We start from the raw sequence: 21,077 nt of genomic DNA, 5'->3' as shown, positions 1-21,077 counted from the left end.
AAACCCACGTTTTCTGATTGAACTAAAAAGTAGAAAATAAATACTATACATCACAATAATGCAAGCGATCACTCTACTATAAGCGATGAAAAACGTGGGGTGCCGAAGTAAAAGTTTTTTATCGGTCATTGTTAATATAAGATGTAAAAGTTATATTACTATTGATTAGATAATACTTATTGACTTTTATTAGGGAGCTTGTAGAGACTCAACAGTATTAGAAACTGTATGAAAATCACGGCGCCCCACGTTTTTCATCGCTTATAGTAGAGTGATCGCTTGCATTATTGTGATGTATAGTATTTATTTTCTACTTTTTAGTTCAATCAGAAAACGTGGGTTTTTAAAAACTTTTTTAATGATAATTATTTTCTACTTTTTAGTCTTTGTCTGTTTGTTTGCATTAAAATCTTGCTATTGATTTTATCTTTTCGCATTCACTTTTTTTTTGGGTAAACGAAGACAACTCGTAAAAAACACGTGCCTTGAACCCGTATCGAGCGGGTTAGCAATCGTGTGCCCAACCACTCGACCATATAGTCTCCCCCATACTGGCCAGCAGATGTTACGTTCCGGTTGTTTGTACACAAACACCGCGTGACCACTACTCAGTAAGCCAAAAGAGGGAGAGTACCGAACCTTGTTTTCATCAAATTACAATTACTGGATTATGTCCCCTTTTCCCAAGTTTTTTGTACAAATATATAGGGGGTCTAAAATGATCAATAAAATGTTTCCATGGATCAATTTAGTAATAATAACAATTGAATATTCTATTGTCATCGGAAACAAAGCTTCCCTGAAAATTTCAGCGCGCTAGCTAACTGGGAAGTGCCCGAAATTTCGATCGCAAGATTTGATTGGAGAACCAAACAAACAAACAGACGCGAAAGCAAGTTAAAGAAAACGTGGAATAAAAAAAGAGTGATGTCTAAAAAATAAATAAAAATGTTTTACATCACATTCTGTTTTTCAGTGATAATGTGAGTGATTTCATGAGCATAGCTGTGTTGGACTTAGGATATGTCTGCAACACAGGAGCCGATACAACCAACAGCACGGCTAATAGGGTACAAAGCTTTTTCACAGAAGATTGCTTAAAATATTATGCCAATTTTCTTAATGAAACAGTAGCTTTAGTAGTATCATCATACATACATAATTTTATGCCCACCAATACCACACTTCATATCTAGAACATACATTATTTTTGTTTGTTCTTCATTACAGCTAAGGGTGGAAATAATTGTGAGGCTCTTTGACAATCCACAAGTTACAGTTGGTCAAACTGTATCTATCAGTGCTTCTGTAAAGTCAAACAACCAACAGATCTTAGTTTACACTGTTCAACTGACAGTGGGTGATGCAAATACATTCACAGATGTCTATTCCGTAAGTTCTTTTCAAACATGTAATGATGCATAAAACATAAAACAAGTGGCATAGGTTAGAGGGTTAACGCACCTGCCATGAAACTCCCAATGTATGTGTGTCTGTCTGTCTTTTATGCATTACTACACCTCTCATCACTTCACCGTGAAACTTTGAGATGTTGTTGAGATAATTCCTGGGAAGATTTCTGCGAAAAAAAATTCCAAATCCGCAGGGATGGCGACCCGGTAGGGCGCATTTTTTTTTTATATACCGTACATAAAAATAAAAGTCAATTTTGGTTTGACACAGTTCATCCGAGTGCTATGAAACTTTGGGGAGTTGATTAGAACACTCCAGGGTAGGTTTCTGTGAAAAAATCATTTTTAATTTTACAAGGGCGGCGCCATGAGAGGGTGCGATTTTTCTCTATATATGGTATATAAAAATAATAAAAGTGAATTGCAGTGACACCATTCACACGATCGCCATGAAACTTTGGAAAGAAGTTGAGAATACTCCTGGGGAGGTTTCTGCGCAAAAACATTTTCAAATTTGCAGGGGTGGCGCACCGGTAGGGTGCAATTTGTTTTTTCTTTATTACGGTATATAAAAATAAAAGCCAATTGGGGTTTGACATCTTTCATTCGATTGCCATGAAAGTTTGGGGAGTTGATTAGAACACTCCAGGGAAGGGTTCTGCAAAAAAAATCTTTTTTAATTCCGCAAGGGCGGCACCACGGGAGGGTGCGATTTTTCTCTATATATAGAAAATAAAAGTCGAATGCGGTCTGACACTGTTCATCCGAGTGCTATGAAACTTTGAAGAACTAATTAGAACACTCCAGTCAGTGGCGGAACTAGAAAAAAAGGGCCACCCCGCAAAGAATTTTTTGGGCCCCATATATATAATATATATATATATATATATATATATATATATATATATATATATATATATATATATATATATATATATACGAAAATACCAACACAGAATACTCATTTCGGGCTTGTTCGAAATTTTTAAAAATAAAATCACTAAAAATACTTAGTTTTTATTAAAAAGTAAAAACAAGTTACAACAGCTCATTTGTGTGACTGCTATTAGTCTGTTTTGAAATCTCTGTTGTAACATGTTTCATTGTTTGCTATGATGCATCCATGAGTAAGTCGGTCGAAATAATATAAAGCATGAAAGCTGTGTATGTGTAATGGTTTCTCGCCTTATGTTTATTTTTATGTTTTTTTTTCTTATTATATTGTTAGTTTTAAATGCATTTCCTTTTTATGCTTTGTTATTCTTTATTATGTTTTTTTTTTAAATAATAATTAAGGGAAGTAATTGCTTTTTAATTTGTTTAGTTCAAATTTATTAAAAGGTGCTTAAGAGCACACATATTTGACTATTTAAAAAAGGGAAACAAGTCATGGAAGTGGTTTGAACAATTGCGTATCTTTCACTCGATGGGTGTATTTTTAAAAGAATTTTGCCGACAACAGAGTGTGTTTGATTGTAGGAGAAAGAGGACTTGAGATGGTGTCTATAGAATAAAGATAATCCAACCGCAGCTACAGTATTCTTTTTACAAAACAACCATGAAGTCAAAAATGAAAGAAGATTATTTTTTTTTAACTGTAAAAAAATGGATTATGGTCGGCTGCGGGCCCCTAAACGTCCCGGGCCCCCCCCCCCCCCCCCCCCCGCAATGCGGGGTCTGGCGGCACTGTAGTTCCGCCCCTGACTCCAGTAGAGGTTTCTGTAAAATAATCTTTTTTTTAAGTTCGTAAGGGTGACGTAAGGGGGGTTGCGATTCTGCTCTACATACGGTATATTTCAAAAAATGAAAGTCAGATGCGGTTCGACGCCTTTCATCAGAGTGCTATAAAGTTTTAAAGAGCTGATGAGAATACTCCCGAGAAGGTTTCTGTGAACAAAATAATGAAAATTTGAAATGGGTGGCGCCTGCGAGGCTGCGATTTTCGTCAAAACATAATTTGGCGCCCAGAGTTCCAGAGCGGCTAAGTTAGCACGTGGCATCGGTTAATCGTGCTCCCTGCATAGCGGGTAAGGGGTACTACTGAAGTCAGTGTTAAATCTTCATCAGGTGCAACCATCAATAGATAGATTAGATAGATAGATAGATAGATAGACAGACAGACAGACAGACAGACAGACAGACAGACAGACAGATAGATATAGCTACATATATACATACATTTATAGAAAACTAATATTTATAATCATCGGGGTTTGGACATAGTTAAAATTAGCCTAATTAAAAGAGTTGATTTGGTACTAATTCTATTTAAAACTTACATTCTGAATTACTTAAGCATCTTTACAATATCTAAAAAAATAGAGCAATATAAAAATTTATATAATATTAAGCTTTTTATAAACTGAAAATTAAAAAATCTAACAAATTTTCTGTCTAATGTAAATGCTTTTACTAAGTATTGTACATTTGATTTTAAAAAGGTTTTTACAGTTGTTTAATTTTATATTCGAATAGTTAGTTTTTTGTTTCTTAAAAAATTAAATTAGTCATATTATATTGATATATTCCTTACATTTTATATTGCTATCAAGCTTAATTTATGGATTACGTGAGTGTAAGCAATAAACAATGAAGTAGCCTATTTATAAACATATTTATTGCTCTTAATTCATTTGTGAATATATTTTTTTCTTCAATTAAAGAGTAATGTAACTGTAACAAATGGTGCTTATGTGAACACAACTGAAAATCCTATTGTGGTTCCAATAGCGGCCACAAAAACTTTACCTATTGTTCTAACAGTTCCTGCATTTTCTTCCTCAAGGGTAAGTAAATTTATGGTGATTTATTGTATCTTACCACAAAAAGTGTTTAATTGTGTTATACTATAAATTGCTTCCGTTTATTATTCTCAAATAATTTTAGTATTATTTGGGGGAGGGGGGGGGGGGCTTGGGAAATGAAAGCAATTATTATAATTTTGAATTTTAGGAATAGCTGTAATTTGGTAATAATGGTAATTTTTAAATTAGTATTAATTCCTTCTTGTTCTTAATAGTTATGATGGAAGGGATTTCTTCTAACACGATTAAGTATTCCATGTCAACTTGATATGCCCCATATAGACATTTGACTGTCATAAAATTAATATTGAAAACATGTGCCTTTAAAAAATAATGACTCTGTTTTGATACTTTTAAAAGCTAGCTCATATAACAGTTTTACTACAACACTGAAACTTATTTTAAGAAGCTATTATTTCTATTTGATTCAAGATAAAATATTAAACTGCCTGTTAATCTTTAATTTTAACTAGTCCCACATCACTACTCTGATGATGTGACCAAATATACTTTTTTGGGCATGTAATTGTCTAATCTGATACATAAACTACTGACTAGCTTTCATCATTTGGTTGCATTTTAACACATGTGTAGGCCTACTGAAAACTAAGTAAACAAGAACTGATCAGCCAAAAAAAACCCCACAAGTACCCACATTAATTTAAATAAATTCTTGTATAGCCATCTGTTTTTAAAAACCATGGCTGCAGCCATTTTTAGTGATGGATTGATACTACAAAACTTATAAGTAGATGTTAGGACAATAAAGTGTTAGGAATACTTTCTTTAAATTACAGAGCTTTTTTTATTGTTTGAACTTTTTTAATGCTTTTACTTCATTTAATTTCTGCTAAGAAATTATGATTTAGAAAAAGTGATACTTAAATTACTAAATAAAATTCATAAAAAAATTCTCCATATTATTATTGACTCAGAGATCCTATAGGGTGTAGACTGTAGTATTTAATTTACCACTAAAAACTTCATTTGATCTCAACATACCTTCTGTTGTTACAGTATACTGTGAAAATATGTAACATATGGTTTCTGAGCACTGTCATAGAAAACATAAAGTCCAAAACATATAGTTTATTATTTAAATTTTAACTTCTGTTTTAGGTTTGGTTTGATGCGATTATGCCTGTTAACACTTCAGCTATAATGACTTTAAACAATGTGAAGTTTGTTCAAAGTGGCAGAAATATTCCACTTCTTGTTAAGTATCAAGGCAGTTTTGTTACTACAAAAACATCTCAGCTAAATACATCACAGATTACTAAGTATGAGACAACCATGGGTGTCGTCTCCAATGGAGGTTAGTCTGTGCTCATTTTATCGTATTATAATAAAATATAAGGGACTCAGGGATGTTCCATTGACTTGAATTCAGAATTGAATTCAAGACATTCAGGTTAGCAGAATAACCGTCCCTTATTTTGCATCATCGAATAGCATTTAATCATTGAAAACTATTAGCTTTTTTAAGACTGATAAAATCGAAACAACAGCTTCTAATTATCTTGTAAAACTTCTAAGAAATAAGAATAAAAGGTGGTATTAATCATCTCACATTTTCTATTCATTAAGCAGTTTTTTTCTAAAGATTATTTCTTTAGTTTTCAAATATATCCTACATATCTATAGACATTACCCCTTATGACCTTTACATGTAAGGGTAACACAATTTAATTTTGTGATCAGCTACAGAGATGCCTGTCAGATTGGGAGTTTAAATTCAAATATTGTGTACATTTCAATTTGATGAAGTATTTCTTTCATCACAACAAACCATAAGCAAAATATTTAAATAGCTGCCTGTAAAAACAATAACACTTTCATTCAAAATTTAAAACACATTATTCCTAAATTATGCCATTTTTGTATAGGTATGATGCAAAAGTTTGCTGACTATACTGCTGATGATGATACTTTTACCATAGAAGTGACTATGCAAATGGCTGATCATGCTTTGGCTGTAAATGGTTCATCTCATAAAGTCAGCTTTGGTATTCATGTTGCCAATGTCATATTTATACTTGATGTGACGATTGTTGTTCTTCGAACTGGAAAGGAATCATTGATTTTTAATGTTTCATCTGTTGTGAATGACACAACCTCCACAAAGTAAGTGAGATAAAGTTGATAGAAGTTATTATAAAAAAATTTTTTAAAGTCATAGGATATATAATTGATAACAGTTGTTTTAATTATATTTAATTTTTTAAAGCATAACAAAGAAATGCTTTTATATCAGTAACAGAGTGGAAATAGAAACTATCTTAAGACTTTCTAATATGTCTACTGCTGAAGGACAGAATACAGTTCTTAATATGTTCCTGCCACAATTTGTGTCATATATCACTTCAACAATAACAAGCAATGACAAATCCATCATACAAGTTTTTAATGCAAACAATGCAATCTCAATAGAAGTAAGTTGTTAATTTGCTTATGTTTTTTTATTATTTCTCTTCCTAGAACTACTTTTTATTCAAATTCATGGTTGACTGTAAAAGTCTTATTTTTTGAATGCTTCCTTACTATACTTAGTAATAATATACTAATGTCTACTTCTGAAACTTTTTGTTTAATATTTAAAGTGAGTTATTCAGTGTACTTTAAAAGGTGTTTTAGAATTCTTTTTAATTTTTACAACTCATTACCACTTTTTACAGTTAGGAACTTTATTCTTTACTGATGTGGTTTGTATAAAGACAGTATTAGAGCCAAACACTACTTACTTGGTTCCACTTGATGTGACGGGAATAGATGTAGTTTTCAGCTATCAACCAGTTGCTAACACAATTATTCAAAATGATGTTACAGGAGATTTAGATTATTTAAATTTCACTATAACAACAAAACCAGAAAGTGGAAGTAAGTAGAAAATGAAAGTAAAAGTTTTGTTACTTTTTAAACATTCATAGAATATGTTCAGTTTAATGTTACCCTAAAAGTATATTTAAAAGTAAATACAATCTCATTTCACTACCTTTTAAGCAAGGGTGTAGAAATGGGTTGTTGTTATTATTATTATTAAGTTTTTCTTTAAAACTACGCAGATAGGTGTATCTATTATCTATATCATTTTTACCCTTATTAGATTTTAAATTTTCATTAAAAATTAATATTAAGATTACCATATGTTAAAATATAAGTGGGGATAACAGTCAGAAGCTTAAGATAACATTAAGACTACCATTGCCTAGTATAAAGAAATTCAGAGGATAAAACAATATTCCATTTCCCCTTAACATAAGTATTATTGTATTAGCCCAAAAATAGACTTAAGACTTATAAATTAATTCATTTAACCAAATTCTTAGCTGACTGTACAACAGGACCACTTGGTATGGAAGCGCAGACCATAAAAGACTGTCAGTTAAGCGCATCTGATTTTTCAATTACAGAAGCAGTTCAAGGGCGCTATAACTTAGGCACAGGTTAGTTCCAATTATTATAAAAAATATAAGATAATATAATAGCAAAAATAACAGTTCTGTCAAAATGTCAGCTAAAGTTCAGTGTTAGAGCAAACAATTTTGGTTCTTGCAATCAAAACTTTATGTGATGTTCATCGGTGCATCTAGGGGCATAAATTATGGGTACCAGACTAAAGATAAGTGGGCATGGTGCAGATCTCAAAATTCCTTTATTTGCCATGGTGAGATATCTAACTCCATCTGTCCAGATGACTGTCAGATCTGAAAGGGTTCTTTTCAAAGGCATTTAACACTAAATAAAAATGTATGCACAATTTAATTACTTTTGAATTTGTTAAAAAGCTGTAAATAATTAGAAGTTCACTTGCAAAACTTGTTTAGTTGACTTTAAAAAGAAATTAGTTTTCCCATTAGGCTTTTAAACTATATAAACAAATTGGTTTTATACAAATATATACAAATTGGTTTATTAGGTTATACTTAAAAGCTAATATTCAACAATAACATTTTTAGAAAATCCTAAGATGGACAAACATTGAGATTTAATAATCAGTGTTTCTGTAAAATTAATCTGAAGTAACCTACAGCAGGTTTTGCAAGTGGAATCCTCAAATATTAAATTTAAAATAGTGAAGAATATTGTTTATATTGGTTAAATACTTTTTAAAAAAAAATTGATTCACAATACATAAAATTATAATTATATACTACTCTCTAATTTAAGGATGGTCACCCTTTATTCATACTGGAAAAGTTAAAGAAGAGAGGTTCTTTCAGGTTTATTTTGGAAATAAAACAATTGTCTCAAAGATTAAACTACAACAGCTGGGAGATACAAAAGTAAAACTAATAAATTTGCGATATAGTAATGATGGTCAATCTTGGTCAACAAAGATTGAAAATATGGTAAGCTTTATTTAGCTTTTGTGCTATTAAATCAATGGAATGGCCGTTAAATTGTCAGGTTTGTTAGGCATTATTATCTACTTATTTCTGCTTTTATTCTATGTTACAACTATTATCTAATTTAATTATAAATAAATAATAAGTGCATCATCTTTATTCTTATATATCATTGTTAAAGTATATGTAGCTAATCTGACATTTACATAAGTTTAAATAATGCAAAATAACACTGTTATCGTGTGAAATAATTTTGTCAAGGCAACAGCACATATATACACTACAATTACTAGCTTTGATAATGTATTTCCAAAGCTGCTACTACAAAAAGAATATATCCAGTGTTGCTGCTTATTCTATTTGTTTTATATATTTAAAAAGTATATATATATGAATATGGTTTTAACTATTGAAAGTAAGAAGAGGTGATTTTTATAACCAGGAGTTTAAAAAATTATTCCTTTAAACCAAGCCAAGAAGAAAAAATTGAATGTAAAAAAGTTTTGGAAGATGATTTGTAAAAACCTTTCCATTGTTTTAGCTAAAAAAAAAAATACAATAATTATTGTATTATGATTTTACAACTATGCCTACTACATGTAGGCCTGAGTTTTCTAATCAACATCATGATTTATCTTGTAAATTTATATTTACACATTGTATAGTACCTTTTAATACCATACTTCTGAAGACATGAATCCTAACTCTTTATAAATGCACCCATTATAAAATGGATTATTTTAAATAGCAACATTGTATACAGATTTTTGTTTGAATGAAGCTACTGCAAAATATCTGAGGTCTACCTGTTGTACAAAGATATACATTTTCTAAATCTCAAAATAAATAATTTAATTTATAATATAATTGCATTCATAAGTATTTGAAATTCCATAACAAATGAACATTTTTATTTAGATACAGCTGAATCAAAGTGCTAGTGAAGAAGTGGATATACCATCTGCTCAAACATCTCGCTTTTTGAGAGTTATGATCCTAGCTTCAGATGATGATTCAAAAATCTCCAAGCTGAAATTTGAATTTATTGGATGTGTAGTATCCAGTGACAAGCCATCTGGTAAGTTCTCATACAATCTCAAAAAAAAATTCTTTAAATGTAGACATCTTTGGGGTGGGTGGCAGTTGGTGGGGCGAGGTAAAGAATAACTGTTTCTTTAAATCTATTGCAATGGAAAGCCAAACCCTAAGAAAAGGGTCACCAAGTTCAAGTACTACGTTTCTGAGAAGGTTTGTGTTTATAGAGCATCTACTTATTACCGGTCATGATCGCGGTCTCACAAGAGAAGCAGTGTTTCTTCCAGACATGACGAGATGCCTGGAAGAAACTCCGAAGAGAAGGTTCGTGTCTATAATTAGGAAGTGACAGCCAGCTACACCTTATTTATGAGTTTCTCGACGGCATGCTAGGGCTGCTGTGAAAGTCGGTACTTAAGAGGTGTGAGAAATCAGGACAAGTTTACAATAAAGCGAACTGAAAATATCAAAACAGTATAGACTTCAAAATTGTTTAAAATCCATACAATATTTTAAAACCAAAATCATTACTGTCTTAACTATTGTAAAGGATATCCCTACAATAAAAAAATCTTTTTTTAAGTGTTAAAAGTTATCTGCTCACCAAACACCCCCCCCCCCTATCTTGAACAAAGTTGGTAGAGCGGGTTTTAATGTCACTAACTATTTTTCATGTTATACAATGGTACAACACGCTTGCCCCAAAACACTGAATGCAAGAAATGGGACAAATGCCCGAAAGCAACTTTGATTAATGGGTTCCTTTCTTCTTTTCATGTCATGCAGGTTATTCATTCTTTCAGGGTTTATTTGTGCTACTAGCTCTTGTATATTGTAACATTTCTTTTTTCCTATTTTTTCTACCCAGTATTCTAATAGTTTGTATGTATTGTTTCATACGATTGTAGCATCAATCGATTTATCCAAAAAATTAGTGCTGCATACTTATTGTTAGTATTTGTTTGGTACATAAATTCTTTCTGTGCTACTTTGGTTGACAGGATGTTTGTGTTGAATTTTATGTGTTGTTTATCTCTGCATTAAGTTTCATAAACAGCTATGCAATAACATAGTTATCTCCTGCCACTTGTTAAATAGCATGGCAAATGTAAGTGCTAACATTTTAAGCTTAGTGGAAAGATGTGCAAAAGTTGAATGTTAGATAAATATAAATAAAAGTGCAGCATGTTTAATAATTGTCCCTTGGTTGACCCCATCTGTCTCTACAGTCACCAGTTGAGTATACAAGTACTAAACTACTTGCCCTGAAACTGGTATCTGGAGCTCTTCCACCCACTTCCCTTTTCCTTCAGTGTTTCTGTCACTAATAAATACCATATAGAAAGTGAATTGTTAAATATGAAACTCAAGGGTCCAATGTATTTATTTGTGTTAAAAAATTTTTTAAAGTTTTGTTCCATGCTGCAAAAATAAATGTAATCAGCAGCAAAATTACATTTATTAGAATACATCATAACTGATTCATAATTCATTTTTCAAACTATTATACATTTTGTACATATGCAAATATGCATGCCTTTAATTTTTTTTAAATAAATCAATAATTCAAATAACTATTAGTAAAAAACCTACAAAAATATTTTTAAAAGCATTCTCCTAAGATTATACATTTTATTCTGGTTTGAACAGATTGTATTTAAACTTTGTGGTGTAATTGATCTCTTTTTTCAATGATAATGAACTATGCGATATTATCAATACAATAGCAAGTTTGTTATTGATTATAAATTTTGACAGTCACAACTTATCACAGCATCATCTTTATTTTAAGTAAAATAGCATTTTTTTAATTCCCATTCCGTTGCTATTGCGCTAATAAAGAAAAGGTATTAAAACTTTAAACTTATGTATTGTTGTAATGTTTAATACATACTTCATTTCCAGACCCCTGTGCATCTTTGACCAAAGCACCAGCTAAATGTAAGTAATTTAGTTGTCGAATATACATTCTTTGTTTTAATATATATATGCTTACATATTATATATTTTATGCAACTTTTTATGTATATATATATATATATATATATATATATATATATATATATATATATATATATATATATATATAGATATAGATATATATATATATATATATGTGTATCTATATATATATATATATATATATATATGTATATCTATATGTATATATATATATATATATATATATATATATATATATATATATATATATATATATATATATATATATGTATGTATATTTTTATGTATGTGTGTGTGTGTGCAAGTTAATAAATATTGGGTGTAGCTATTAATTTTGGTTTCTTAACATTCCTTATAATTGTAAATCTCTTTAAACAGTAAGTGAATTTTCCAGAAGATCACTTATAAAGGCAGGCTTATTCCTCTATGTGTGTGATGGAATACAAAGTAATAAGTGAGTTTTGATATGTGCTATAGCCTCTTCATAATTACAACTCGTTAAAATTTTAAAAAATGTTTATAATACACCTATTAAAAAGATACATTAAGGCAAAATCAAGAGAACTTTGCAAATGCTAAGATATATTGTCTGAAAAAAAGTAAATAATTTAAATGTCTCTTCTTACCTGTAAGTCAACAAATTACTTGAGTTATTAAAAATTGTTGTGAAAAGGATTAAGATGCCTCAAAATTTTTTTTTGGTTTTTCCATTATAGCACTGAGTTATTAAGAGCATTAAGAAGACATTATGATTTTGGATCACTTAGCTTTTTTTTTATTTTTATATAATACATTTTAACCCAAGAAAAGTTTGGGAACAAGTTTCACTTTTACGTTTTAGCTCAGTGTTTTGTCTCCATAAAATTTTCTTTTGTAATATCATTGTAACACATATGGTTACCAGCCAAAGGGGGATAAAAATATGAAGTTTTTATTCATTGGGTTGCGGCCCCTGTGGGACCGTAACTGAACTGTTGACGTTGTTTTTTTATGCTTTTGTGAGCCAAATTACCTGTGTTCCATGTCATGTGACATGGGATTGTGGGTAGTTTCATGCCTAGCCGTGTCGCACACGCAAGGCTGCTGTCTGTGGACCAAGATGTAGACCTAATGAAGGTAGTTATATAAATTATGTTTGTTAAAATACTTAGTTGTGTATTCCTGCTAGTGCTGCATGTGCACACTAGTTAGGGTGAGTATTAATATAAGTATTTATTTGAAGTACTACGTATTGGTACTTGTTGGCAGTACTGTGTACTGGCCAAAACATATTTTATTGTTACCCGTGTATATTGTAGCCTACACATGGTGTTGTCAGGAATGTAACTTTTTTTATTTACATTTGTTTTAGGGCTACAGCTTTTGGTCTTTTGGTCTTTTGGATTTTTTCTTCTTGGCTAGTTTGTTTTGTACTACTGTGTTGCATCGCCGTCATGGCTCGATGCTGTAAATAAAGCGAGTACTTGACAACAACTGTCGGTATCAGTGTGTACTTAATCTCAGGGTCAGCCCGTCTTAACCACAACACCTCAGTGGGTAAAAGCATCCCCACTGAGTGAGGGTTACATCATTAAACAAATTACATCACCTGATTTAATTACACAGCAATAGCAAATTGCAATTTCATGATGTTTTTTTTTATTCAGCGGCATCCAGCAAAAGTGCTTTTCTTCAAATGACGATTTATCTTGGACAGGTATGTGTGAGTAGCCAGTATTTGTGTGTGCCCATAACCCATATCATGCTAGCTTTTTTTTCATGGACACTTGGGAAATGTTAAATTTTATAAATGTAACGAGTGTGCCAGTCCCCGAGCATTGCCATGGTGTTAGAAAAGAGTCTGACGAAATATATTAGGAGGTTTTCATCACACTTTACCAATCCTATATTTTTTGTGTCCTTGTTTTCCAAAACTGAGTTATTTAAAATATTTTAATGTAAACAATGCCTGTTAATATTGTAGGGTGTTCCTTAAAACTAATGTAGGCGCCTAATTCAATTTACTTAACGACTATAATACCCAATCTTATCCATAGCCTACTGCACTGTTTAAAAAGAACCTAGTCACCATAGTGCTTAAGGGATAGCCCTGGGTGCAAAATCGCACCATACCAGGCGTCGGCAGATGCACCTGTTTTAGTGTTGTGAACTATTATAATGCCCCATTGTATCCATAGTATATTGCACTGTTTAAAAGGAACGCAAGTGCCAGCGCTCACGGGATAACGCAGGGCGCCAAATTGAACCCTGCCTGGGTGCCGATGAATGCACCTGATTCAATTTAGTGAATGACACCCCATCATATCCTAAGTCTATCACACTGTTTAAAACTAATTTAGGCACCATAGCGCCTATGATTACATAGACTTTTCATGCCTATAACAGCAGGAACATATAATACTGTGATATAATTAAGCGATTTTATTTTGTGTTAAATATTCTTCAGAATTTGAACCTTGAATTGAACTCCAGACATATGGGTTAACAGTAGTTTGCTCTATGGTTTGACCAAACCTATTTGTTTGCTAAATTTAAAATTAATTTTAAAACATTTTTTTTTCATTTAGACAGTTTTTGTAATTACTTTATTTATAAAGTCCCCTAACTTTTGAATAATAAAGTTTTTTCTTAAAGCATTTTGAAATTAAAACAGTTAATTTCTAGCTTGATGTTAAGTATTAAAGTAAACTAAAAGCACACTTTTAGAAGAAATAAATCATACCAGTTAAAAATAAAACAATGACAATTGACTTGAATTTTCAGTAATTAAATCGACATTTAATAATACCTACACATTTACTACTGTTGTTGATTATTTTTATAAACACAGTGATCTAGAAAAACATGTCTAATTGTTGAATATAAAGTTAATTATTTGGAATATTTTAGTAATATGTAACTATTTTAAGTATTATTTAAAAAAAAAAAGATATTTTGTAATGAATGCTAGCAATAGAGAAGACTAGTTGCTCTCGATTTTGTATCATCAATTTTGCTTTATTTGGAGATGGGTTATTAACACACTCAGCAAGCTGACTCCTCTAACCTGGAATTTACAATGCTAAAGAAAATGCAAAATGCCAAGAACACCCTGACTAGGGGAGGTCAGGTGTGGTGGCTGCACTGGGCGCTGACTCTAGTGAGCCCCACAGGGATAAAAAGAAATCCTTTTGTGCTGAATAATACACTATCCATGTTTTAAAAATAGATTGTAACACCACTTTTACACACTGCTTAATTTTTTGTTTTCATCCTTTGTGTAAGAGCATACTAAATACTGCTAAGAGTTAGTGATCAGTAAAAATCACTATATATAAGAGAGGGGGCGCAAAACTGATAGTTGGCCCAGAATACTGTGAAATACTGACCTGACCTGGAATAAAGATGTGGCAGGCATACATATGAGACAGTATGAGAGACTTATATAGCTCAGAGTCAGGATGAATTAATAGATCTTGTAGAATATTTCAAAAATAAATATAGTCTGTTGTAAACATTGGGATTGGTAGATCTATAAAGATTTAATTATTACACAATCCTAAACTGTATATTTAATGTAAAAAATATGCAATGAGGTCGTTTCATGTTGGTGATCTAAGTGTAAAAATTGAGTTTCTGATGATATCATACTTTATTAAAATTGCAGAAATTGATAGTCGGGTTGGAGAAATAATAGGGTATGATTCAGCTGAACCTAGGCTGTTTGGAGTATCAGCCAATGGACTACATTATCTAAGCTCAGCAGATGGAACAGGATGGTACTCAAGCGTTCAGAGTGATATTTCTAAGGCAAAAGCTCTGTCCTCATTTCAACCAGCAATACAAGTATTATTACTTTTAATGTCTTATATAGTTAGTAGTAAGTTAACAAAGTTAGGTATATAGCCTAGTGGGTTAATAGTAAAAAAATTCTAAAACTTGAAGTAAATCTAATAACAGCCAAAAATTGGTCTGATCATCAAGATAGAAAAAAGGTTTTAACATCAGAGATAATATATATATATATACATATATATATATATATATATATATATATATATATATATATATATATATATATATATATATACATGTATATATATATATATATATATATATATATATATATATATATATATATATATACATAACATGTATAATTGAACAAAGGTACCTGTTAATGGCGATGCTCAACTGAGTAACCTAACACCAGCACCAGCTTACATTACAGGAGTTTATGGAGGTAAGACTTTAAATAACTTTTATATTCTAAAACAGAACACAAAGCTAGTAGGGACCCGGTTTATCATTTTGTGTGTGCTGCGAGGACATTAGAAAAAAGAAGAAAGGCTGACGAAATATCTTAAGAGGATTTTATCAATGTGTTATCAATCATGTAATTTTAGAGATGTGATCTCACTTTTTGATCTTCTGATGAATGTAAAAACAAGTACACATAGCGTAATAATTCAAGGGGTTAGTAATCGTTATGTTTTGGAAGTGTAACTTGGCAAAACATAATATGTTACCAATTGTGATTTTCAGATGCGTTAGCTTGTTTTTAAATGTTAACAATGCCGCCTGCATGAAAGTCTTGCTTGTACATTAGTCATCTCCATAGTGATGTAGAAACCCCTCACTGTTCAGCCATGTGTCTCGGGCATTGTTTGTGCTATCAGAAGCTACCATGGCCCTATTGTAGGCACCAACGTGGTCATTCATTTATGACTTACACAAAAATATGAATGTGCTGAGAATGTCTAAAATTATTCTTTATTGAAAGAGTGATTGCGCATGGACGCTTCCCTACCTACCTCTCAATTTTACACACTATTTTTTCCTAAATGTAGGCTGGTGCGCCATTTAATGCACCTCCCCCTTCTTCTCTGTTCACCCTAGGTCACATACCTGGTGATGAAACTGAGAGTATCTTGAGTAGACAGTTTAGAGCTCGGCTTGGGATGAAGTAGTCGTTTTTTTAAAGTGGTACGACTGGCCAAGAAGGCAGGCCTCTGTTGCTGGTCACAGAGAGAGGGGGGAGGGTCAGGGGGTACATATGTAGGGTGTCCAATAATATTTTTAACTTCATTATTGTTCAAGAAGATGACTTATACAATCAAAAACTAAATAACTTCAATTTGATACCAATTTTATGTATCAAATTTAATCAGTAGCCTAGAAAATGATTTGTGAAAAAGCGCGTTTGTTTTTTAAGTGGCTATGATGATAATTGATATGACTGATCAGTGGCGTAGCCAGGATCTTCTCGTGGGGGGGGGGGTTCAAATTTTTTGAAGTATTATATATATATATATATATATATATATATATATATATATATATATATATATATATATATATATATATATATATATATATATACATATAGGCCTATATATATAAACATAATATATATATATATATATATATATATATATATATATATATTTTTTTTTTTTTTTTTTCTGAACTCTGTCAAAATAGAATATTTTAATCAATTCCTATTGCAATTTATTAAAACAGTTTTCTAAAACAAGAAAAAATATATAAAATTCATTTTCTAACATAGCTTTTTTATAATGCAAAAGTGTTACGTCGCACTATCTGAATCCCCCCTCCTCATAACACCATCACAAAATTATGGACCCCTAGGAGTGTGACGTCATTTATGGACTACCCCATACAAACATATATATAGTATATATATATATATATACTAGCTGTATGTCATTGCTTTGCTATGTTGTAAAATAAATTGAAAGTACTACTCTGAAGATAAAACACTATGTAGGCTGACAAAAGAAAACAATTTATCACTCTAGACAAAAAAAAAATATATACACACAATACAACCAAAAAACAATTAACGCAACACAATCTGTTTTGTAATCCTTGTAAAAAACACAATTTGACATAATGACTCCTAGAATATTAAGACAAGCCAACTAGGGGAAATAATCACTCTCTTAATATATAACTATGTATATTTCTACAAACGTAATTGTAAATGTCAAAACAGATCAATAATTACTTTAGTATGTAATATTGTACCTTAACACTATTCGTTTTTACAAAAATATGTTGTCTACAATCAATATTGTCATCATAAAGGCTAAAATTTTACAGCATAACGAAAGTTTTTAAAATCAGAGTTTGTATAAAATCCAAACTTTTCTAATTAATAGCTAACAGGTGGAATATTCTGAATAATAGCTTACATATAACTAAATTATTGGTCTTGCAGTTCCGATCATTCATTTTTTAATTAGCTAATGTTTTTGTGTTCTTTAAAGATAATTTTTTAACATAATGATAAGGTATGGGTTAGATCACTGTATTGATCACACACCTCTTTATATATATATAGTCCAGTTTGGACTACCTAATTAAGGCCTTGTTTATGACATATTCATAAATAATGTTTTTCAACATATTTGTAAGCTCAATTTTACAGATATTCTTGTTTTATTCCTAGCAACAAATGAAGGGGTGAAAAAAAATTCAGGTGCAGGTTGGCAATTGATCTACTCCTGGAGTACTACTTACTGCTGCTAATGAATCTTCATCAAGCTAACAGCCCTAAATTTTCAAAGTACACATTGAAAAAAAATTGATCTGATAAAATTGTTTTTACCGTAATATAAAAATATTCCACAATTTTTACTGTAAACTTTGTTCCAATTTATAAATTATACATCAATAATGTCAAATTTAACATTATTATTTTCCTTCTGTGAAACCTGATAACTTCATTGTTTAATAATATTAAGCTAATTGAAACCCAACATTTAGAATAGTTAAAGTTTGAAATTATAATATTTTAAGAAATAAATTTATCATTGAATTCCTGTTGGCTGTGCAAAAACTACCTTGAAAAGAACTACATATATATTTTTTTTTTTTTAAAGATATGCATATTTCTGAAGTATGTGAATCACCTCCTTTCTATAAGTCTCTCAGCTATCCATTTGTTTAATATTGCTTTTATTATATCACATGGTTAGTAAAAGTAGTATTAACACCTATTATACTTTGTAACAAAACAAAATCTAAAATGGATTGTCAAGATGGTTCTCCTACAGTCTACAGTGACCTACAGCTGTGTTGGAATACAAACATTTTACAGTATACAATTTTAAGTAATCTAGTCGATCTAGTATTCCTACATCAAAAGGTTGTCCACATTTTATTTTTACAATTTATCACCTTATTAAAATAGGTTAATGTTAATCACTTTGTATGTTTTTGTTGGTAAAAAATAAGTTAAAGAAAATAAGAATACATTTCATTTTTATAAGTATAAGTGGTTTTAAAAATCTGTTAATTTTTTTTTCTTCTTTTTTTTAACTGTATTAAATACAGTCTGGCAACTGGGCAACTTTTTTTTTTCTTCTCTTTAAAATATTGTTTTAATTTTAAAGTTAGATGTAACATATTAACTTAAAACTTATGAAAGGTAAGTTTTGTGCACAGGAATTACCATTTTTAGTTTGACTGACCAGCATGGAATTATTAAACTTTAATTGCATCTGTATTTTAATATAATCCAATGCATTTTATATTTATAGCTTTTTAGTCCATTCTTCTAAATATTCTAAACAGAAATAAATGTAGACTATATATTTTCAAGTGTTTATAGTTGTTTTTATATTAATAAGCCTACTTCTGATTATTTTTTTTATGCTTATATTAGCTACAAACTTAATAATATACTATGCATTGCTGCAATCTGGTACTATACATCTAAATTCTAAGTGATGTTAAGTTTCATCACAATGTGTTACTAATTGGTAATTTTAGACAAGACCTTGTAATGAGTAATTTGAATGTAAACAATGTTGGTGCATTACATCTATTGGATCTTCGTTTTTGGGGCATTCCTTTGTCCACACTAGTGCCCAGATGGTAATTGGTATGAAAACATTGAAAATATGTCTATCACCCACTGCCATGGTGACAATAAATACAATCGTCAGGCCCTCTTAGGGAGCCATGGGTTACACAAAAAAGACTAATGCCCTCATCCATTCATTTTAATACATATACCTATGCACACACATTTGTTTTTATAAAAATATATATATATACATTATATATATATATTATATATATATATATTTTATATATATATATATATATATATATATATATATATATATATATATATATATATTGCTACGACCACCTGGTGTTTGACCTGGGTTGACCCGTATGTTGGGGTAGCGATCTCACGCTCATCCATCAACCTGGCGGTGGTCAGAGGCTGACCAGTGCTGGCCGTGGGAATCTTTGGGTCGTGACGGCCACACCGCTGATTGGGTTCCACGTTGTGGGCGGTGCATACCTGGTGTCTTGGGGACTCGGCTGGTAACGGCCAACAGCCCATGATTTATGGCTGGGAAAGCCTTCCGAAACGGTCGGAACCGAGGGGACGGTCATGTCCGGACCAAGATTTATTTTCTTCGCAGATTTTGCAGCTTTGATAAAAATGCCCCGAGATTATGTTGATGTTCGAACACATCTGCTAGGTATGATACTCTCTCCGACCACTCAATATCGTTTTTAGTATACCAAAAGGTCTTGTTTCCTTTGCACTTCCAAGAACAATTTCATTTCAGATTTCAATTCTAAAACACAATTCACAGCATTTCGTTTGACAGCCAGCGTACTGTAGTGTAGAAAAGCAGATTCTCGAAATCTTTATACATGTCTTTGCTCGGTTCTTTGAAGGCTCCAGATTTAATATAATTTACGACTTTTACTAGAAATGGAGTCTTGATGGCAAGGACAGTGGTTAGGGAGCTAAATCTTTTCTGTTTTCTGAAAGCCCAATTTTGACCTAAACATAGATAGCGCACCATCCGTACAAACCCCCAAGCCGCTTTAACCTATTTTAATCATCCAGTTTAAAAAAAAAAAAACTAATTTATTTTCTCCAAGCTATCTTTAAAAATAGCAACTCTTCTTTGCTATCATCTGAATGAATATAGACAAAGGCGAGCAACTGCGAACACGAACTCACGTCTGTTGATTTATCAACTTGAAAGCAAACAATGGTGAAAGCTTGATTTCAATTTAACATCTACGGACATGTCTGGTATAAGCCGCTGAATAGTATTATTAGGCAGAGATATTTGTTGCATCTTTACTGCACTGGAATCCCCAAGAATTAACTTCACCATCTTCAACATGCAGCGTTTGATGAGATTTCTCATATTGTGTTTTTTTATGTTTTTTTTTTTGGCATTTTCTATCGCGACTTCATATGATGCTTGCCAGGGGCGGAACTACAGTGCCGCCAGACCCCGCAATGCGGGGGGGGGGGGGGGGGGGGGCGGGCCGTTTAGGGGCCCACAGCCGACCATAATCAATTTTTTTACAGCTAAAAAAAATAATTTTCTTGCATTTTTGACTTGATGATTGTGTTTTGTAAAAAGAAGACTGTAGCAGCGGTTTCATTATCTTTATTCTATAGACACCATCCCGAGTCCTCTTTCTCCTACAATCAAACACACTCTGTTGTCGGCAAAATTCTTTTG

At 31.4% G+C, this 21,077-nt stretch overlaps 1 protein-coding gene across 1 annotated transcript in view; it reads left to right on the top strand.

Moving 5' to 3' along the window:
- The window catches only part of LOC131928747 (uncharacterized), an 80,038-nt gene extending 60,881 nt beyond the window's left edge, over nucleotides 1-19,157 (top strand). Inside the window, exons 26-41 of the mRNA XM_059284862.1 lie at nucleotides 977-1,070; nucleotides 1,231-1,392; nucleotides 4,076-4,198; nucleotides 5,336-5,531; nucleotides 6,103-6,340; nucleotides 6,471-6,648; nucleotides 6,892-7,093; nucleotides 7,543-7,659; nucleotides 8,384-8,565; nucleotides 9,481-9,640; nucleotides 11,503-11,538; nucleotides 11,938-12,013; nucleotides 13,206-13,255; nucleotides 15,206-15,384; nucleotides 15,709-15,781; nucleotides 18,014-19,157. Of these exons, the coding sequence (XP_059140845.1) occupies nucleotides 977-1,070; nucleotides 1,231-1,392; nucleotides 4,076-4,198; nucleotides 5,336-5,531; nucleotides 6,103-6,340; nucleotides 6,471-6,648; nucleotides 6,892-7,093; nucleotides 7,543-7,659; nucleotides 8,384-8,565; nucleotides 9,481-9,640; nucleotides 11,503-11,538; nucleotides 11,938-12,013; nucleotides 13,206-13,255; nucleotides 15,206-15,384; nucleotides 15,709-15,781; nucleotides 18,014-18,093 (2,146 nt within the window). The 3' untranslated portion in view covers nucleotides 18,094-19,157. The remainder of the gene's footprint in view (nucleotides 1-976; nucleotides 1,071-1,230; nucleotides 1,393-4,075; nucleotides 4,199-5,335; nucleotides 5,532-6,102; nucleotides 6,341-6,470; nucleotides 6,649-6,891; nucleotides 7,094-7,542; nucleotides 7,660-8,383; nucleotides 8,566-9,480; nucleotides 9,641-11,502; nucleotides 11,539-11,937; nucleotides 12,014-13,205; nucleotides 13,256-15,205; nucleotides 15,385-15,708; nucleotides 15,782-18,013) is intronic.
- The last annotated feature ends 1,920 nt before the right edge of the window (nucleotides 19,158-21,077 follow it).

The sequence above is a fragment of the Physella acuta genome, unplaced genomic scaffold (assembly GCF_028476545.2).
Source record: "Physella acuta isolate Inbredline_101_S28 unplaced genomic scaffold, ASM2847654v3 ptg001540l, whole genome shotgun sequence".
In the NCBI taxonomy this organism is placed as follows: domain Eukaryota; kingdom Metazoa; phylum Mollusca; class Gastropoda; family Physidae; genus Physella; species Physella acuta.
The sequence above is the reverse complement of the archived record's forward strand: the minus strand, read 5'-3'. Positions and strand labels throughout refer to the sequence as shown.